Raw genomic sequence first — 19,217 nt, 5'->3', positions numbered from 1 at the left:
CAGCAAGACAATGCACGTCCACATAGGTTGCTGTGACCCGAGGTGCTCTTCTTGTTGTAAAGTAAGTGCCCTGGCCGGTGAGGTCACCACATCTTTCGCCGACTGAACATGTATTGGGCATAATGAAGCGGGAACTTACTCGATCTCCAGAGCTTGCTAGAATCATCGCCGAATTCAACAAAAGGTGCAAGATGCTTGACACAGTCTATCGCAGAATGGCATTCGGCACTTTATTCTCATTTGTATGTGAAAATTCAGCTTGCGTTGTCGTCCTAGGGGGTACGCTGTGTACTGATGTGACTGGACACACTTTGCTGTGACACGTGTGTTTCATCTGCTCTGTATTCACTATCATATACTCATACAATGATGAGGTATCTGTCACATAACTTGTGAATAAAATGGCTGTGTCCTAGAGGGATCGGCACTCCTTCCCCGGCGATGTAGTTTACTGAGCTAGCGCCATAGAAATGCCTATCCAGTGGGATACACTGCAACAAATACGTTGTGCAACGCGGGAAGGCTTTCTATTAGAATTCTGAGGGCGAGCGTACCGAGATGAGACAAGAAACAGCTCGCAGTACTTCCGCATGCATACGTCTCACTTAATGACCACGACGGTATAATTAGGGACTCATACGGAGCCGTACTGGCAGTCGTTCCTCCAGCACGTTTTCTGTGAGCGGAATGTGAAGAGCAGGAAATGAGAATGGTGCACTATGCGCTCTGCACGACACAGCGCATGGTTCCGTGCGGTGAACAAATTCGGGGGATCAGGTTTATGCAGATGGTGGAGGATTAAAAGCTTGAGTACCATACTACAAGGAACTAAGGGTTGGAAATGAATATGTAGTTAATTAAACAACTTTTTATTTACTTATTTATTCCTGTCCAAGACATTACACAACAGGAAAAATAAAATTATTAAGTAAAATTGCAATCTACATCATACTCCGAAATTCACCTGACGGTGTGGCGGAGGCCACTTTTGGTACCACCAACTTGTCCTGCCCGCCTCCCCTTTTCCACTCCCGAATGTTGCGTGGGTAGATCATTGTCGGCAAGCCTCTACGTTAGTTCTAATTTCTCATATTTTCTCGTCGTTGTCGGTTGGCGAGACATATGTGGGAGGAAATAATATGTTGTCCGCATGTTCCCGGAAAATGCTCACTCGAAATTTCAATAGCAAAACCTCTTCGTGATGACAACGCATCTCTTGTAACGGCTGCTATTGGAGTTTGAGCATCTCTGTAATACTCTCGTGCTGGCTAAACGATGTTTCGACTAAACGCTCCTCTCTTCCTTGGATCTTCTCTATCTTTCCTATCAGGTAAGGGTCCCAGACTGATGAGTAATACTGAAGAACCAGACGAACAAGCGCCTTGTAAGCCACTTCTTTCGTGGATAAGTTACATTCCCTTAAGATTGACATCTGCTTTACCTATTAATTGTATTATGTGGTCATTCTACTACAGGTCGCTCTAGATATTTTGAGGTAGATAATGTTTCCAGCAGTTTCTCATCAATACTGTAGCCGTGCACTAATGGATTTATTTTCCTGTGTACAATATGTTACATTTATTTACTTTCTGCGTCAACTGCCAGTCGCTGTACCATTCACCTATCCTCTCCAGGTCACTCTGCAAGTCGTTTCTGTATTCTAGAGTTGATACTTTGTTATAGACAACTGCGTTATGTATGAACAGTTTTAAAGACTTCCGACGCTTTCTAGTAGATAATTTACATAAAGTGTAAACAATAACGGTCGTATCACACTTCCTTGGGGTACTCCCGAAATGACCTTCACATCTGTCGATTTTGTTCCATTAAAAGCGACGTGTTGATTTATATCTGCAAGGACGTCTTAAATACAGTCGTAGAACCGATTTGATACTCGGTAATTTCGTATGTTTTTCACTATCGGCAGTGCGCGACGGTGTCAAATGCGTTCCTGAAATCAAGAACACAGCGTTTATTCGAACGCCGCTGTCTACAGCGCTATGGATCTCATGGAGGAAAGAGCGAGCACACTTTTGCAAGATCTCTGTCTGCGGAATCCATATTGATTCGTATGGAGAAGATTTTACTACTCCAAAAGTTCATAATTCTTAAGCATAACTCATTGACCATAATTCGACCACTTTTGACGTCAACGATGTAGGCATCTGCCTTACGACCCTTCTTGAAAACAGGAACGACCTCCGCTTTTTTTTCAGTCGCTAAATACCCTTTCTTGCTCCAGCGATATACGATAAACTGCTGCTACAAGGGGAGCAAATTCTTCCGCATAATCATATTGGTATACTCACATAGGTAGCTTATCTTATCCTGATGTCTTTCCCCTATTAAGCGATTGTATTTGTTTTCCTATTCCGCGATCGATTATCTCAATATCTGGCAATTCAACGATCGAACGATGATTGAAAGGAGGACTATTTTGAGATTTTCCACTGTGATACAATTCCGGAAGACGGTATTCAGTATTTCGGCCTTCTCTCTTCCGTTTGGGTGCCAGTCTGTTCACTTGAGTGAATGAAGAGAGGATTTCAAACGGCTTACTGATTTTACGTAAGATCAATTCACGGTGTTCCACAAAAAATGGGAAAACGCAGAAAATCGGGAAGAGGTGGAAGATGACGAGAGATTCGCTCTTCCTTCCATGCTTGGGACCGCTGTGAGCCAGACCTGCAAGGCTACTTAAAAATCCAACCTAAAAGTAGCGTTCCTATCACCGCCTAAGAAGGAAAAGTAGTTTGGCTCGGCGAAAAATCCACCAAAACTGAACGTACGTGGGATATATACCAACACCTGCGAATGTGGTCACCAATACATTGGGCAAACACAGCGTTATAATTCGATACGGCGCGAGGAGCACTTCATCATGCATCTATAACTGGGACACAAAGAGAAATCAGCGATAGCGGAGCATACCTTTGACTTCGAGAACACCAAGGTGCTACGCCGAGCAACTCACTATTTGGACAGCACTATAAAAGAATCTACTGAAAAAAGGATTCACGGGAATGTTGTTCTCAATGGAGAGACGTCTACAGACGTTTAAGTAACCTCTGGCGTGCCACAGGGGAGTGTTATGGGACCATTGCTTTTCACAATATATATAAATGACCTAGTAGATACTGGCGGAAGTTCCATGCGGCTTTTCGCGGATAATGCTGTAGTATACAGAGAAGTTGCAGCATTAGAAAATTGTAGCGAAATGCAGGAAGATCTGCAGCGGATAGGCACTTGGTGCAGGGAGTGGCAACTGACCCTTAACATACACAAATGTAATGTATTGCGAATACATAGAAAGAAGGATCCTTTATTGTATGATTATATGATAGCGGAACAAAAACTGGTAGCAGTTACTTCTGTAAAATATCTGGGAGTATGCGTGCGGAACGATTTGAAGTGGAATGATCATAGAAAATTAACTGTTGGTAAGGCGGGTACCAGGTTGAGCTCCATTGGGAGAGTCCTTAGAAAATGTAGTCCATCAACAAAGGAGGTCCCGGGTTCCCGGGTTCGATTCCCGGCGGGGTCAGGGATTTTCTCTGCCTCGTGATGGCTGGGTGTTGTGTGATGTCCTTAGGTTAGTTAGGTTTAAGTAGTTCTAAGTTCTAGGGGACTGATGACCATAGCTGTTAAGTCCCATAGTGCTCAGAGCCATTTGAACCATTAAAAAAAAAAAAAAAACAAAGGAGGTGGCTTACAAAACACTCGTTCGACCTATACTTGAGTATTGCTCATCAGTGTAGGATCCGTACCAGATCGGGTTGACGGAGGAGATAGAGAAGATCCAAAGAAGAACGGCGCGTTTCGTCACAGGGTTATTTGGTAACCGTGATAGCGTTACGGAGATGTTTAATAAACTCAAGTGGCAGACTCTGCAAGAGAGGCGCTCTGCATCGCGGTGTAGCTTGCTCGCCAGGTTTCGAGAGGGTGCGTTTCTGGATGAGGTATCGAATATATTGCTTCCCCCTACTTATACCTCCCGAGGAGGTCACGAATGTAAAATTAGAGAGATTAGAGCGCGCACGGAGGCTTTCAGACAGTCGTTCTTCCCGCGAACCATACGCGACTGGAACAGGAAAGGGAGGTAATGACAGTGGCACGTAAAGTGCCCTCCGCCACACACCGTTGGGTGGCTTGCGGAGTATAAATGTAGATGTAGAATATCGTTAATAGTGGCGAAGGTACGAACTGAGTACGTCATGGGACCCCGCGTTAGAAGCAATACGTACCCAGCGCAATCCAGCAGGCAAGACGCACCCGTAATGCTCTGACAGAGATGCAGGTGGCGCATCCGGAATGCCCTAGGAGAGTTGCGAACGGCGCGTCGACTACCCCCACCACTGTAACCTCACCCTCTCCCCGCTCGCCAGTCAGAGAGCGCCTAGCTACCCGTAGCCAGGTGGAGGGAGGCACAGTGCTGGTATAAATATTAGGGAACAGTTGCCTAAATTGTACCACTTTCGGATTTTATTTATTATAACGTATACAGTAAGTTACAGAATTATGTAAACAATACCATCCTTAACTGAAGCACATTGTTCTTGTCTGATTTAAAGAACGGAAATAAAGACACTACATTTAATTTTCTAAACATCTGAAAGTGGTACAAACTAGGAATCAGGTTTCCTAACTTGTACGAGTAGGTGCATTAATGGTACCACCCTTATAAAGTATGCCCCTTAGCTTCAAGGTATGTACTAGCTTAAGTTTGAGGGAATGTTACACATTTTAGTTCTGCCCTCACCAGCGACAAGCATTAAAACATAACGTTTTCGCTCCTCTCCCTACTCCTTCACACTTTCCATTTAATGCACAATTTGCATTTCCTTTTTCTCCATGCGCTCTTCCTAGTAGAACTTTTAAATCCATTCCTCTTTTTTACGAACGAGTTTCTGAGGTTACTTCCCCGCAGTCTCAAAACCACTTCCTTTTCACAGGTGAAACTGTAGTTCTACATTTCTTCTCCTTTGATTCGCTTGACTTTTATTTTTTTACGCCGGCTACTCGACAGTTCACAGCCGTCTTGGCTGCGCCTTGAATTTTTGCTTGAAGCTTCCATCATTTCCCTCGGATTCGGTGATATGCCTTGAATGGACTCCTTTGGCCTACTTTTTGTCTCCCACGGCTTCTTCTGCATTGAAATTAGAGGGAAATCTGTTTCGTTCTGCAGTGTCGAACGTAAGTTTTCTTTCCCTGACACGATTAAACCGAACATCATCTCTTAAGATATAGGATTCATGTTCTTCCAGTTCGTTTTCAGCTTTGTTAGAAAACACTACACTCTGGCCGAAATTTTTAAAATCTCCTTTTACATTTTTTGTTTCTATTTTCAGAATGCCTCTCAGTCGTTGCCTTAGTCACATTTTATATGTTTGCACATTCATTTAACCCATGATTCCCATTTAGAGGTGCTGTTACAGTTGAATGCTCTTCATCTTTCGAACACTTTCTATAACACTTTTCTGTTTCCATGGTGTCGTAAAAAATAATTATTTAATTAATCACTGAGCAGGAACAACGTATTAGAAAATATAGCACACTGTTATAAAGATTACGTTGTACTGACAGTGTTAAAATAACTTTTAAAGCTCATGACGCGAGCAAGTTTCTTAATTTGTAACGGTACAATATCGGAAACTTAGAACGGTACATTTAAGCCAACGTCGTCATTTTCTCTTTGTTAATTTCGTACAAACGAACTACAACGAATATAGACTCATGTCTGTCTAAAAACTAAAGTTATTCCATGTATATTCACCCATAAATAAAACATTACGTTGCCACTTACCTCACAATAGAAATTCTCTTAGCCATGTCCACAAGAAGTTAGATAGAAACAACAATAAAATCAATGCTGTCTTCAGATGATCTGATCCTCAAGACACAGAACTCATAGCTGACAATGTGGTTCCAATAAGCACGTAGTTCACTCTGACGTAATTAAACGTCGGACAGTACAAGAGATACGAATTTTATAGTTCTGGTATAAATTAGTAGACCGTACAATACAGGCTACTCTCCTCTACAGCTTCCGCAGTATCTCGACACTTCGCCAGAAGATTATATGTGACACTATTCGGAATGTCGTGGTATTTGAACACCGCCACCCGGCTGAAAACTCGCGAGCTTTTCACCAGTAGCATACGCCGGGAGAGTCTACATTCACACATATTAAATAACAGTATGACACATCATGCGGTAATGACAGTGGTGTTCACCAAAGTTTTCGGGCGTTCAATATTCCAAAATAATTCCAGAATATAGCAACCTGAATAGCCTAGTCATCTGCTATAATCAAGTCAACCAAGATGCCTGGTTCATCCAGCTTTCCGCAGATTAGCAAGTGGGGTGGCACTTGAAGTTATCAACATTTACGGCGTTCAGCAGTACTAATGTAGCCCATTTTCTCTGACTCTTCTTTACTCCGGGATACGCCCTTCATTAGGTGAGTCAGGACTTTCCAGGTAGTTTAAGGGAGTTCGAAATTCTCAGAAAACTCCTGCTTCGCGTTGTTCCGTAAGCCTACTGGGTATGAGTTCCACCACATTTCTACTCGGCTTTTATTAGATGTTAATGAGGTTACTTTGGCTGATTGTAAAGCAGTCTTTCTTGTCTCTTTCTGTCTTTGCGGCAGAGGAATATGCACGAACGTAGCGTGTCTGAGCTCTGTCTCTTGCATTTGTTTCTCGACCTCCACAGGCGTCCTTCTCCATACTACTGGGACAGTTATGCCCGTAAGCTGATATTGATTTACAGGGATAGGGCTAAGTTATTCTGTAATGATACGTCCTGTCTCGTTCAAGGCAACATCCACTTGTTTTGCATGACTAGTTTTTCGCCAGACTAGAGCCGCTATTTCCGCGGCGGAAAAATGCAGAATCAGAACAGACGTACGAAGGACTGTGTGTTGCGCTCTCAGTTCCCTGTTTTTCAACTTTCGTATTATGTTGTTCCGTCTAAAGGCAGCCTTGAAATGTAGCCTTACTGCGGGCGCGTAGTTCCATTTTGGCACTCACGCCGTGTTCCTTATTGGCAAGGGTTCGCTCAAGCTTGACTTCCACCTACTTCGTGTCAGCACAACGTGAGTGGCGATGTCCTTCCAGTGTTACATTAAGTTCTCTCTTTGCCTCTTTGTTCTCCTTTTTTTAAGTAAGAAATATTACGATCGCCTCTAGAAAAACCAGTCTCGCAAGTTAACACCACGTTCAACAATGGTCGGAGCTGGCTAAGTCGCGAATGACGCTTAAATTTATTTATTTATTTTTATGCCATCATATGTAGGGTTTGCCATTTACCGCCTAAGGAAAAACGTGCTAACCACTGCAGAAAAGAGGAAGGTATGCTGTAATTCCAGAGCCGGTCGCAGTTGCTGAGCGGTTTTAGGCACTTCAGTCTGGCACCGCGCGCCTGCTACGGTCATCAGTCCCCTAGAACTTAGAACTACTTAAACCTGACTAACCTAAGGACATCACACATATCCATACCCGAGGCAGGATTCGAATCTGCGACCGTAGCGGTCGCGCGGTTCCAGACTGAAGCGCCTAGAACCGCTCGGCCACCCCGGCCGGCTATGTTAAGGAATAAATACAATGTTATGAAAGGATAGATTGATACTTACCATGTAGCGTATATGTTGATTCACAGATAGGCACAACAAAAAGACTGTCAAACAAGAAAGCTTTCAGGAAAAAAGGCTTTCATCCGAATTTGACAACATACACACACTCGGGCAAACGCAACTCACACACACGTGACCACAGTCTCTGGCTGTCGAGGCCAGACTCTGCAGATTCCAAACCGGCTATGCACAGCTAATAGCTGTAATTTTTACGATATATTCCTAAGAACCCAATCCCGGACAACCTTGAAAAGTTTCTTGACATCTTTATCCGTGTCCGAGATACACGAGTTCAAACTTGCTCTACTTGCACACGTAAAATACGGACGTAAATCCTATATGAGGAGTAAACGCAGTTTATAAAGTGTCGTATCACGGAGAAAAATGCTGTAAAGTGTCTCCGTTACCGTCAGAAGGCTTCTGGGAACCCCATGTTGTAGCACAGAACCACACGTACAATTTTTGTGCACCTAAAATCCGGTCAGAGATGTAAAATTAGTTTTGCGTTATTTCAATTTCACATAACTAAATTATCAAAATTTTACTGGCCCATAAAGCTCTTTTCAGATGAGTGACATGCCCTGCTGTAAGGGAATCAGCGGAAAATACTCCTATCGGAGCACAAAAAAGGACGAATATGCCCCTGTTAAAAGAACTCTGACTGAAAAGTGAGGTACTAGCCGCCCCGTCCACCGCCCTCAGCACCTTTACAAATTTTCCGACAAATTTTGGCATGTGTACATGTTCGCGCTTTTTTATGCTGAGAGGGAACGTGGTAGAGGCAGTGAGAAAGAGACGGAAAAGTAATAAATAGTGGAAGACAGCAGACTGTGGTTGTGGTATAGAAAGAGCGAAGGGGACAGTGGCAGTGTGAGAGAAAGAAACGAACAGAGACCCAGTGGAACGTAGTTCACAGTGACTGAACAGTGCTTGGAAAACAGTGAAGGAGGCTGTATCAGTGTGAGAGGAATAAAGAGGAGGAGAAAGTGGAAGTTGCTGAGAATCAGTGATAATGAGAGACAGAGTCTATGACAATGACAGCGAAGAAGAGAGAGATAGTGACAGTGGGAAGGAATGAATGAGATAGTAGCAGTAAGAGAGAGCAAGAGGGAGATAATGAGAGTGAGAGGAGACAGCTGTAGTAGTAGGACAGAACGAAGGATACTGTGGCTGTGAGACAGGAGACAGTCACAGAGAGACACACAGAGATAATGGTAATGAATTGGACTGAATCAGTGCGTGAGAATGGCCAGTTGGGTGTGTGTGAATATGAGCGGATTACAGTTAGTGGAACTTGTAGGAGTGAGAGACGAGTTGCATGTTAAAAAGAGCGCAAATAAGTTTTACATGCCAAAAAAATTTGGGAAAAATTGTAAAGGTGCTGAGGAAGGTAGGATGAGACAGCTGGTACCCAACTTTTCAGTCAGAATCTTATCAACAGGAATATATTCGCCTTTTTTGTGCTCTGAAAGTAGCATTTTTTCTCTTTGAAGATATTTGTGGCCTCTGATCCTCGCCAAATTCAGGCCATTATCAAGGATGGAGATATTAGTGTAATGTCTGCTGGGGGGTAAGTAATTTTTTTTTTCGTCCGCCAAGCTTGTACCGAATATAGGTATTTGCAGGAGCACAAGCCTTTATGATCACCAGCCAATGTACACGTTTGCTTGCAGGGCGGCGCAGCGGCTGTCGCATTCGCGCTACTCCCACCACCACGGCCACCACCACCAGCAACAGCAGCACCAGCTGCAGCAGCAGCTGCAGCAGTTCCATCAGCAGCAACTACAGCAGCAGCAGCAGCAACAACAACAACAACAGCAACAGCAGCAGGCGGCGGCCACCAGCTTCTACGAGGCACTCCGACGGTCCCCACCACCGCTTCCAGCCGCGCTACTGCGCAGGCTCGGGGCCAAAGAGGCCCCAGCTGTCGGGAAGGTAAGCACGGCATAGCCTGTTCATACAAAAGGCACTTGCAAGGGATGGGCAAAAATATGGACACACCAAAAACACAATTCATTACTATGCCTAAGACGGTGTAGGGAAGCCATTGTCTTCAAAACAGCTTCCATTAGTCTCGGAATGGATAAATACAAGTTCTGTATGGTTTTCAAGGTAATACTATACCATTCTTCCCGAAAAATGTGGAAAGCTTAGTTAGATAGCGATAACGCACACTTCTCCCCAAAGCATACCACAAAGGTTCATTAATATTGACACCTAGTGACCGCAGTGGCCAGGGGAGAGGAGATAATTCATCCTTGAACTCTCAAAACCAGTCCAGGGCGATGCGAGCTGTGTGAACAGGGGCCCTGTCGTCTTGTAACACAGCATCACCATAGGGGAACAAAAATAGTACAGTTGCATGGACGTTGTAAGACAAAATGCTGACACAATCCTTGGCAATGTGCGCCCGATAGCTGAGTGGTCAGCGTGACGGATTGCCGTCCTACGGGCCCGGGTTCGATTCCCCGATGGGTCGGAGATTTTCTCCGCTCGGGGACTGGGTGTTGTGTTGTCTTCATCATAATTTCATCCGCATCCGGCGCGCAGGTCACCCAATGTGGCGTCGAATGTAATAAGACCTCCACCAAGACGGCCGGACCTGCCCCGCAAGGGGCCTCCCGGCCAATGACGCCAAACGCTCATTTTCATTTCCATCCTTGGCAATAATGTGACCTTACACAGTAACCGTGGGACCCTTGCTATACCACCTTATGACTACCCAAGTCGTCACCAAACGCCCGCCGTTCTCCACTCTTAAGAAGTAAACTCGGCCAGGAGTTGGAAACAGTGTTAAAAAAGACACTACCATTGTTTCATAGTCCAGGTTTTATGGCTCTGGCAGCGTGCTTTCTTATTAGGAGGGTTTACATAACTCAATAGTGGTTTTGGGATTCCAGCTCACCCGGCAATTCTCTGGTTGTGGAGCTCCCTTGGGGCTCACAGGGTTCGAAAGTGCAACATTCAGTTCTGCAGTCACTTTTGCAGCTGTCGTCCTCTTATTTTTGGTCACAATCCTCTTCAGTGACTGTCTGCCACGATCATTCGACATACAATATTTCCCCGTTATGGCTTAGCGGATATTTACCCGCTTTTCCTGTATGCGGTATAATTCTTCGATAACGTGCCTCTTGAAACATCAAACACTTGAACTACCCTGGTTAGGTAAGCACCCATCGTACGGACTTCAACAATTTACTAAAGGTAGAATTCACTTAGCTCCGACATAATGCACTCAGAACTACAAAGACACTGTTTTGAACACGACTAACACTTGCAACGTATTGAGGACATCACACAGTGCAGTTTGTGGTCAAATACAACAGCGCAGCTGCGTTTATAATCAAGCAAACATCCTCTCGTTATTACATATTTTTGTCCAACTCCTGGAGCTGCTGGGAATTAAAGCGTCTCGTGGTGTACACCAAATAATTCTCTCCTAGTATTATGTCGTTCATTTTCAGCTTACCTGGTGTAATGTGGTGCTACAGAAGAATGCTGACGATTAGGTGGGTAGATCGCATAACTAATGAGGAGATATTGAATAGAATTGGGGAGAAGAGGAGTTTGTGGCACAACTTGACAAGAAGAAGGGACCGGTCGGTAGGACATGTACTGAGGCATCAAGGGATCACAAATTTAGCATTGGAGGGCAGCGTAGAGAGTAAAAATCGTAGAGGGAGACCAAGAGATGAATACGCTAAGCAGATTCAGAAGGATGTAGGTTGCAGTAAGTACTGGGAAATGAAGAAGCTTGCACAGGATAGAGTAGCAACAAACCAGTCTCTGGACTGAAGACCACAACAACAACATTTATGGCATGTAGCCTATCTTTTGGCTATCCTCGGAGCGAGACAATTTAATGAGCGTAGTTTTCCATATTTTTTGTTTTTCTTTAATTCCATTTACAGTCCCCCGTGGCGTCGGACTTAATTATTTTTTACAAGATGATGTTCATGGAACGTAAATTCTCTTTGTTATGAGCATGAGATAATGTGCGCTATTTGTAGTTACTGAGATGTGGGAAGTATTGGGGAGGGTATTCTTTGCAAAACTGTAAGATTATCATATCCTCGGACACCTCAGACGTCGCCGTACATTTTTATTAATGCATGAATAATTCAGATTCTTTACGCGTAAACGAGTATCTTAATATATCACTGGGCGCAGTGCCACATTGATGTAGCTGTTTATAAAAGTACAATAAAGGGAAGGAATTGTTCAGAAGAATATTACGCTAGTGCGATGATCACCAGAAATGCACATGCTTTGTTGCATGCTGCTCACGTGAGCACAGCGTGAAACGCAGGCAGAGGCAACCATTTGAAGGGACGCGACTTCAGTGTGAGTCGGACAGCAGCAGTTAGAAGAGAGAGTTGGTTATGGATGTTGTGGGAGTGCAAGCAGAGAACTGATAAAATTAGCATTTGGGAGAGAATGTGGAGGGTACAAGAATGACACGAATGTTAAAAGTAGAGTAATGAGAAAGATACAGAAGTTACTTGATTGTTCGAAGAAGCCTCTGACATGATTGATCAAAGAATTGCAGTCGGCACTAGTTCTGTACATAACAGTTGATGCTGACAAGCAAAGTGAACAACAATAATTTACCAGTAGAAAAAGGACTAGTGCTGTGGCGACAATGGCTACCGGCACAACATCCAACACAGCGGCGGTACTCGAAGACCGCGCGAGACGGATATTCAATCCAACAGCTTACCAGCACCTCAACACAAGGCGACACCTATGGTCGGGACAGCAGCATCTCCAAGGTGCGCGCGCGGATGCGCGCAGGCCGAACTAGTTCCTGTCTCCGGCAAAAGTACGTTTGAGCCAATAAAACGGAAGTGTCATTCCCCAAGCCGACTACTTAGGACCGCGCCAGCGCTTCCAGCGCAGCCAGCCGAATCGGGAACACCTTGCCTAGACGACGCGCTACCACGCTCAGCTTTTCTACTCTCCGCCGTCACCATGAAGTGAGACTTAACCAACGGGAAGAAGCCTGAGCCGTGGTGAAAAATTTCTCTTTTGAAGAGCACGCCGCAGCGCGTAGTGTGAAGCAGTCGCCCTCCGTTTCTGGCGGTGGCGCCGCCGTGGCAATCGCAGCTTTGGTGCCTCCCTCTGGTGGGAAAGGGGAAAGGTTGCCTGTTCACGTGCTTTTACGGGGCGCTATGAGCTCGCCGGTCGGTCAGTTTGGGTCAGTCTCTCGTCCCCAGCTTGCTAGTTTGTCTCTCGTCCGCATTGGTTAGACAGTTAGTGTCTGTCTGTCGTTCGGAGTGCTAGTATGTCTGTTGTTCGGATCAACCTTTAAAGCCGGCAAAATGAGAGTCTTTCCACTCCGCCAGTAAGAGAACTCAGCGATTGGTCGCCCGGCGGGCGGTTCCTGCATCTGAGTCTGCGCGTTAGGCCGCCAGTCTGCTCGAGTTTGCTCAGGCAATGGTCACTGGCGGTTGGATCAGTCGGTTGGCCGGTCGCACACTGAGACACAAGATGACTTGTCCGTCTTGAGCGTCGGCGCATGTGAGATCGCCACATGAGTCCAGTGGGTCGCAGCGTATAGCGAGAGGTAGTGACTTCGCGGTCGACATGAGAGCAACAGGAATCAACCCACGACATCAGTCTGGCCGGCGCGAGCTGCGACGCCGTGAGACGGGAGATCGGCCCGCCTTCCTGCGTCCGTTGAAGCGGCTGGCAGCGGACGATTCGGGAGAGCGATTTGGGGGTGCTGCGCCAGGTCTTCTCGAGAAATCGCAGTTTATTAGAAGTTAAGTGATTGGTGGTATGTTGTTTGATTTACTCTTGTTAAATTCTACTTGTTTTCTTGGTGGGGTCTCCGGCCGTTTTGCTTTGGCGTCATCCCACCATTCTTCTCCGTTTTCCCACCCGCGGGAAGGTGGTTGTTTATAAATTTGGTGGTCCGTTTTTCCCTTGTGGAGTAGGGGCGGGTTAGAGCAACCTGCGGTTCGGGTTGTTCGGTAAGCTCCCTATCAATCTACCGTACGTTAGTAGCTGCCTCTGTCATGTTTGTCGAATTTGGTGTGTTAACGAATTTATTGCTTGGAGTGTAATGGCCTAATACCTGAAATATGTTTTGATCTTTGGAAACTTTGATATTATTGCCTATGATCTTGAGAGGCGGTATCTGTGTACTGTAGAGCATCTTAACTATTGTTTCACCAACCTTGTAGAATTTTATGTAAGATTGCATTTCATGGGCTTTTATTTAAATGGTCGTTTTAGTATATAAAGTTGCCACCCTTTCACCGTAAGACTTTTCTTAGAAGTTAAAATCAAGTTGCACCTTCGGTGGCAAGGTTAATATTTTAATTGTTAGCGTTTTGTACCATTTCCATCCCTCCTACGGGGGGTGCATAGTTTGTGTGCTTCTATAAATTTTTAAAACTCTTAGTTTAAAGTTATCCGGTGTGTTGCAGATTTGCACCAGTGTAGTCTTTCAGAGGCTGTTGTGAGCGGTCGTAACTACGGTCGTGTCAAAAGGGAGCGGCAAGGTGCTCTGTCCGAAAGCTCATACAGTCAAAACTTTTTCTTTCTGCCTCTGAATAAATTGCAACTTTGATATTTAGAGGATGCTTTCTGAGTATAATTTTAAATCTGTTTCTTTTAAAAAATGCTTTTAGGCACTATTTAAGTGAATGAAATTCCCATTTTTTAAAAGGAATTTGGTTATGATTTCATCAGTTACTCCCTGGCAACTACTTCCCTGCTCACATAGTGTGATTAAATGTGTTAATGTTCTTGATGAATCGCTAGTAAATAAATTAAATTCTTAAGAATATTCTTTGAAAATAAATCACGGTTCACCGCCGAGGGAAGAGGACTAGATATTCTGTTTTTGCTGCATCTAACACCCTTTGAAAGTGTCGGACTTAGTGGTATTATAACAAACTTCATTCATACAGACTAAAGGATTCATCCTGTGACTGGTATTTCTGGTACTCAGTTTATTGGAGCTTTCACTCAGTGAAGAATGTTTCTCTGTCTTTCCGTTTCCTTCAGAAGTTAGTTACTGTGTTAATGCCAGACATGTGAAGCTATTTCTTGTGTTACAAATAAAACAGTTTAACGGTATACCTGGTGAACGTTTCTTGTGTTATAACCGAAGTAAGGGACAAATCAGGTTTTGAGTGTCTTCTTTAATTTAATCATCTTCACACAAAAACCACAGCACGAAAAATTTACAGTGTCGTCACCATGAAAGAAGCGACACATTCAACCAGGGTTCGCCGCCAGGTTGCAATTAAAACAGAGCACATTACTGGCAAGCTCTGGAAAGCTTCACTTCAAATATAGAAGACAGTTCGAGACACTAACATAAAGCTATGGATTCATTGCTCAAGAATAGACACTGCATGTCACAGATTCTTTCGCGAATGCTCGTCCACATATGGCACGTGTCTATAAGAAATGTCTGCGTGATGTTGAGGTACTCCCGTGGCCAACAAGGCTCGCAAGCGTGTCCTCGGTAGGACGTGTTGGACTACCACAGACAGCAACTCCACCCCGCTGCTATTATCCAGGATATCAAAGGACAGTTACAACAACTGAGGTCCAGCGTGCTTTGGGAGAGGATACAATGGCTTTATGACACCATTCTCAAGCGAATCAGTGCATGCATCCAAGCCAGAAGGGCGCTTCTCCAAACTGATAAGTGGGGTCATATTGCCATCTTTGTAAATTTGACTCGATATTATAATCACCGAAATAAAATCACATTCTCTTTTTACCCATTCGGTTTCATTTCGTTTCCTCCTCTCCTTTTGGGTTCCTCACTTTTTTGTCAGGCAGTGTGCACCGGGAAATAGGAGGAGGAGATTAGTGTTTAACGTCCCGTCGACAACGAGGTCATTAGAGACGGAGCGCAAGCTCGGGTGAGAGAAGGATGGGGAAGGAAATCGGCCGTGCCCTTTCAAAGGAACCATCCCGGCATTTGCCTGAAGCGATTTAGGGAAATCACGGAAAACCTAAATCAGGATGGCCGGAGACGGGATTGAACCGTCGTCCTCCCGAATGCGAGTCCAGTGTGCTAACCACTGCGCCACCTCGCTCGGTCGGGAAATAGGGTCTGATAGGTGGCGTGGCGTGTTTGAAACAAGTGGGCTGTCTGCTGCTGGGTAAAGATATCGTGGTCTCGAGCCTTCATTTGAGGTTGTATGGGCGGGAACTATAGAGTAGGGTGTGACTGTAAAAAAAGGAATAGGCTCATGGCCTGATAGGAGAAAGTGACTGAAGTTACGTTGGGAAATGACATGGATAGTTTGGAGACGATCTCACGGTGAGACGTGTTGACAGAGATGCGCCAGCAGTCCAGAGCAGGTATGAGAGGCAAGAGTTGTTCTAGGCATCTGGGAAGGTGTGAGACCTAATGAGCTGTTAGGTAATAGTAGGTATTCGGATATGCAAAGTGAGGAAAAATGCATGTCGTTCCAAGATTTGGAGGGTGTGAAAAAATTTAAGAGTGGAAGTCCAGGCTATACTGGCATAAGCGACGCTGGGGCAGATGAAGGTTTTATGTATCGATGATGGTCATGAGATTTAATCCCAAAGTTGGGTCGGTTAGTAGCTTTAGAGTCCGCAGCTAGCGTTCCTGCCTCTGGATCACGGGGTTCTGGGTTCGATTCCCAGCCGGGTAGGGGATTCTCTCCTCCCGCGGACTGTAAGTTTGTGTTGTCCTCATCATTTCATCATCATTCGGGAAAATGCGAGATTGGACTGTGAAAAGTTTGGTAACTTATATGGACGCTGATGACCGTGTCCTTGAGCGCCCCACAAACCATCATCATTAGTTTTTAGTGCTTTATAGGTTTTATCTTGTATAGCTCCACGTTAGGTGAGGGTTCCACACACGGGTTTGAGCGAGTGTTAGTCCAAAATATTTTAGTGTTTTTGTAAGGGGACTTACATATTATTGGTTCAGGCCAAGTAACCTTTATTGAATACAGCACTAAATTTCAGAGTGACACAGATAAATGGTACTATGTTCCAACATAGTTACCAACTCTCTGTAAAGAATGGACAGTACGGCCAACCAGTCCTTCAGTTCCTCGACGACAGAAATCCGCTCCTAGATCACAGCGCCATTCGAGAACAATTGTGCGAATATTCCCATCTTTGGAAAATATCCTTCACCCGAGATAGTCTATCATCTTTCCCAAAAGATGGAAATTGCATTGTGAAAGTTCTGTTTACTCCTTCCTCGTGTGCGTCTTGTTAAGAGTACCTTCAAATATGACTTCAATTTCATGGATGACAGAGCGCGACCGCACGAAGAGCGTAGGTCAAGGAGCTGTTGGAACGACAGGATATTCAGGGATTGGGCTGGCCTACCTGTCCCCCGACTTAAATTCCACTGAGCATGTATGGAATCCGTTGGGGAGACGTATTGCAGTATGTCTATATGGGCCAACAACCATCCAGCGGTTGTCAACCGCATTGGTCGAAGACTGGAACGCTCTACCACAAGAACTCCTTACCAAACTGGCAGCCAGCATGACCGCACGTTGCAGAACATGCTTTGCATCCGTGGTCATCACACAGCCTATTAATAACCTTCTCCCGCCGTTTTTAATGTCTAGGAGACCATTATGAATCGTGCCGACATCGGTGTAATTGTTTTCTTTGAATAAAAGTGTCAGTTTTATTGGTCTCTTTGCGTGTTTTTGTCACTTACCTTCTTTACTATACTGTAGAAATTCTGTGTGTGGTCCAAGTTTCGTGGCAGTGACACTTCATGCGATAGCTACTTTCGTCCCAAAGTGTTGCACACGAATGTACTTCTCACGTTGAGTTCAAGCCTCATAAAAAGTCTCTAGACTCTGGAGGATTCTTCACAAGGACAGTAGATAAAATATTGGCGGCGAACATAAAACATTAATAAATCATAGAAAGGACTCTTATTGTTGAAATTTAATTATACCCTTTGATATTTACGGTCTAAAAATTTCAAGGGTGCAGACTATTCAGAGCTACGGTGCAGTGCCAATGTGCTACGTGAAATGGGTAACTGTGAAATAACAGTAATAATGATAAGAATAATAAAACCACCAAATAAATTCGTATGACTGTTCAGACTGCTCCGTGAGCGATTCCTCACCTGAAATCCTTCACCGTCTTTCTCCAGTTAAGTATCTACTCCGTAATGACGCGTTATCATGGTATAACCTTCCTTTTTTCCGGGGCGGTTATATCGTTTTCTCAATAGTTAGCCATTAAATTTTAGAACTTCTGCAATTTGTTTCATCCGCTTTTTTTTCTGCTGTTCCATCATCCTCCCATTTCTTAGAATGAGGAACCCTGCATGACTTATGGCAGATCCTGTATTCATCTATCTTGCGTACAGGCCTAAACCTTCACAGTCGGCCATTTCATACCTCCTCGTCGATGATGAATTTCTAGCTACATCTTAGTTTTAGCACATTAGTTCCTGGCTGTGTCGGTGTACTAGCCCTTGGGCTTGTGTAGACGCCAGAGCTGTTTTTCGGTAGCCAGATAAAGAGGTTTTGTTAAGTTAGAAATGGTGAGCTGGTCTTTCTGTAACTATTCTAAATGAGTTACGGTCGGTGTCTACGATGCTGGCTTAAGGATGAGTGATTTTCCCATGGTGGTAAGTGTTTCCAGCTGCTCTTGGAAATAAACTTTGGAAAGCACTGATGGGAAGCAAGTAGTTGGAAGAGGAGGGTTATTGGTGTGCATAGGGAATGGTCGCGATAGCGCGTTCTGCATCTGTCCCTGACGCTGCCTGGCTAAAAGGAATAAACGCTAAAACAATATCGTGGAGCAGGTTTGGAGCTCGTGAGACGCCCACGAAAGTGTAGGGAGACAGCTGTGGATCCATTTTGAACGAGGTGATATTTTAAGTATCGCCTTTATTAAGTCATGTTTGAGCTATTTTAGTGACTAATGAAGTTGATCTCTCTGTGCAGAGAGCTTTGATAGAATTCAGTTGTGTTCTCCTGAGTCAGTATGGAATCACGATTAAGCTGGCAGGTACGGCAATTTAGTTAACGTGCAGGTGCTTGGCTGGAAGAGATTACATAGCAGAGCATTGACTCATTAAATAGCTGGAGGTGGAATTTAAAAGACGAGGGGGACATGTGCTAATAGGAAACGACAAATTCCGTCTGTTTCCGTGGAAACTTGAAGTGTGGTGTTTTAGTGTGCACTTTTTTTTTTGTAGGATATTATCAGCGGATGGTGCTAGATCCCAACCGGCGGTGGTGTAGTAACTGTTTGCAATCTTCATTTTCCAGTCTGGTGGTGGTATCTGAATTTTTTGAAAGTAGCTGCATGCTGCAGGGCAGTTTTGTTAGTGGTGTAGGGGTAGTGATAATCCAAAACATTACCCGCGGATCAAAGCGACGCTTGCTGTCTGTCCTATTTTAGTCGGGTTCGATAGTGCAGCAGTGCAGAGTAATAACCCGAGTCCGCCAATAAACGGAATCTGTGGAGCAGTAGTAATGTGTGTCACTCTCGCGCCTCACAACGCTAATAAGAGTGATAAGGGTTCCTGCCACAACCGCTAGTGGAACTTGGCGCAATACCACGGGAGTTCTGGCAATGAGACGGA

The 19,217-nt window shown here is 44.6% G+C and overlaps 1 protein-coding gene across 1 annotated transcript in view; it reads left to right on the top strand.

The window, feature by feature from the left end:
• Positions 1 to 19,217, top strand: part of LOC126195600 (kinesin-like protein KIF26B) — a 279,531-nt gene that overhangs the window by 75,521 nt on the left and 184,793 nt on the right. The window contains exon 2 of the mRNA XM_049934226.1: positions 9,307 to 9,568. Within this exon, the coding sequence (XP_049790183.1) occupies positions 9,307 to 9,568 (262 nt within the window). The remainder of the gene's footprint in view (positions 1 to 9,306; positions 9,569 to 19,217) is intronic.

The sequence above is a fragment of the Schistocerca nitens genome, chromosome 7 (genome assembly GCF_023898315.1).
Source record: "Schistocerca nitens isolate TAMUIC-IGC-003100 chromosome 7, iqSchNite1.1, whole genome shotgun sequence".
NCBI classification, from domain to species: domain Eukaryota; kingdom Metazoa; phylum Arthropoda; class Insecta; order Orthoptera; family Acrididae; genus Schistocerca; species Schistocerca nitens.
Note: the sequence above shows the minus strand (reverse complement) of the source record. Positions and strands in the feature narration are given on the sequence as shown.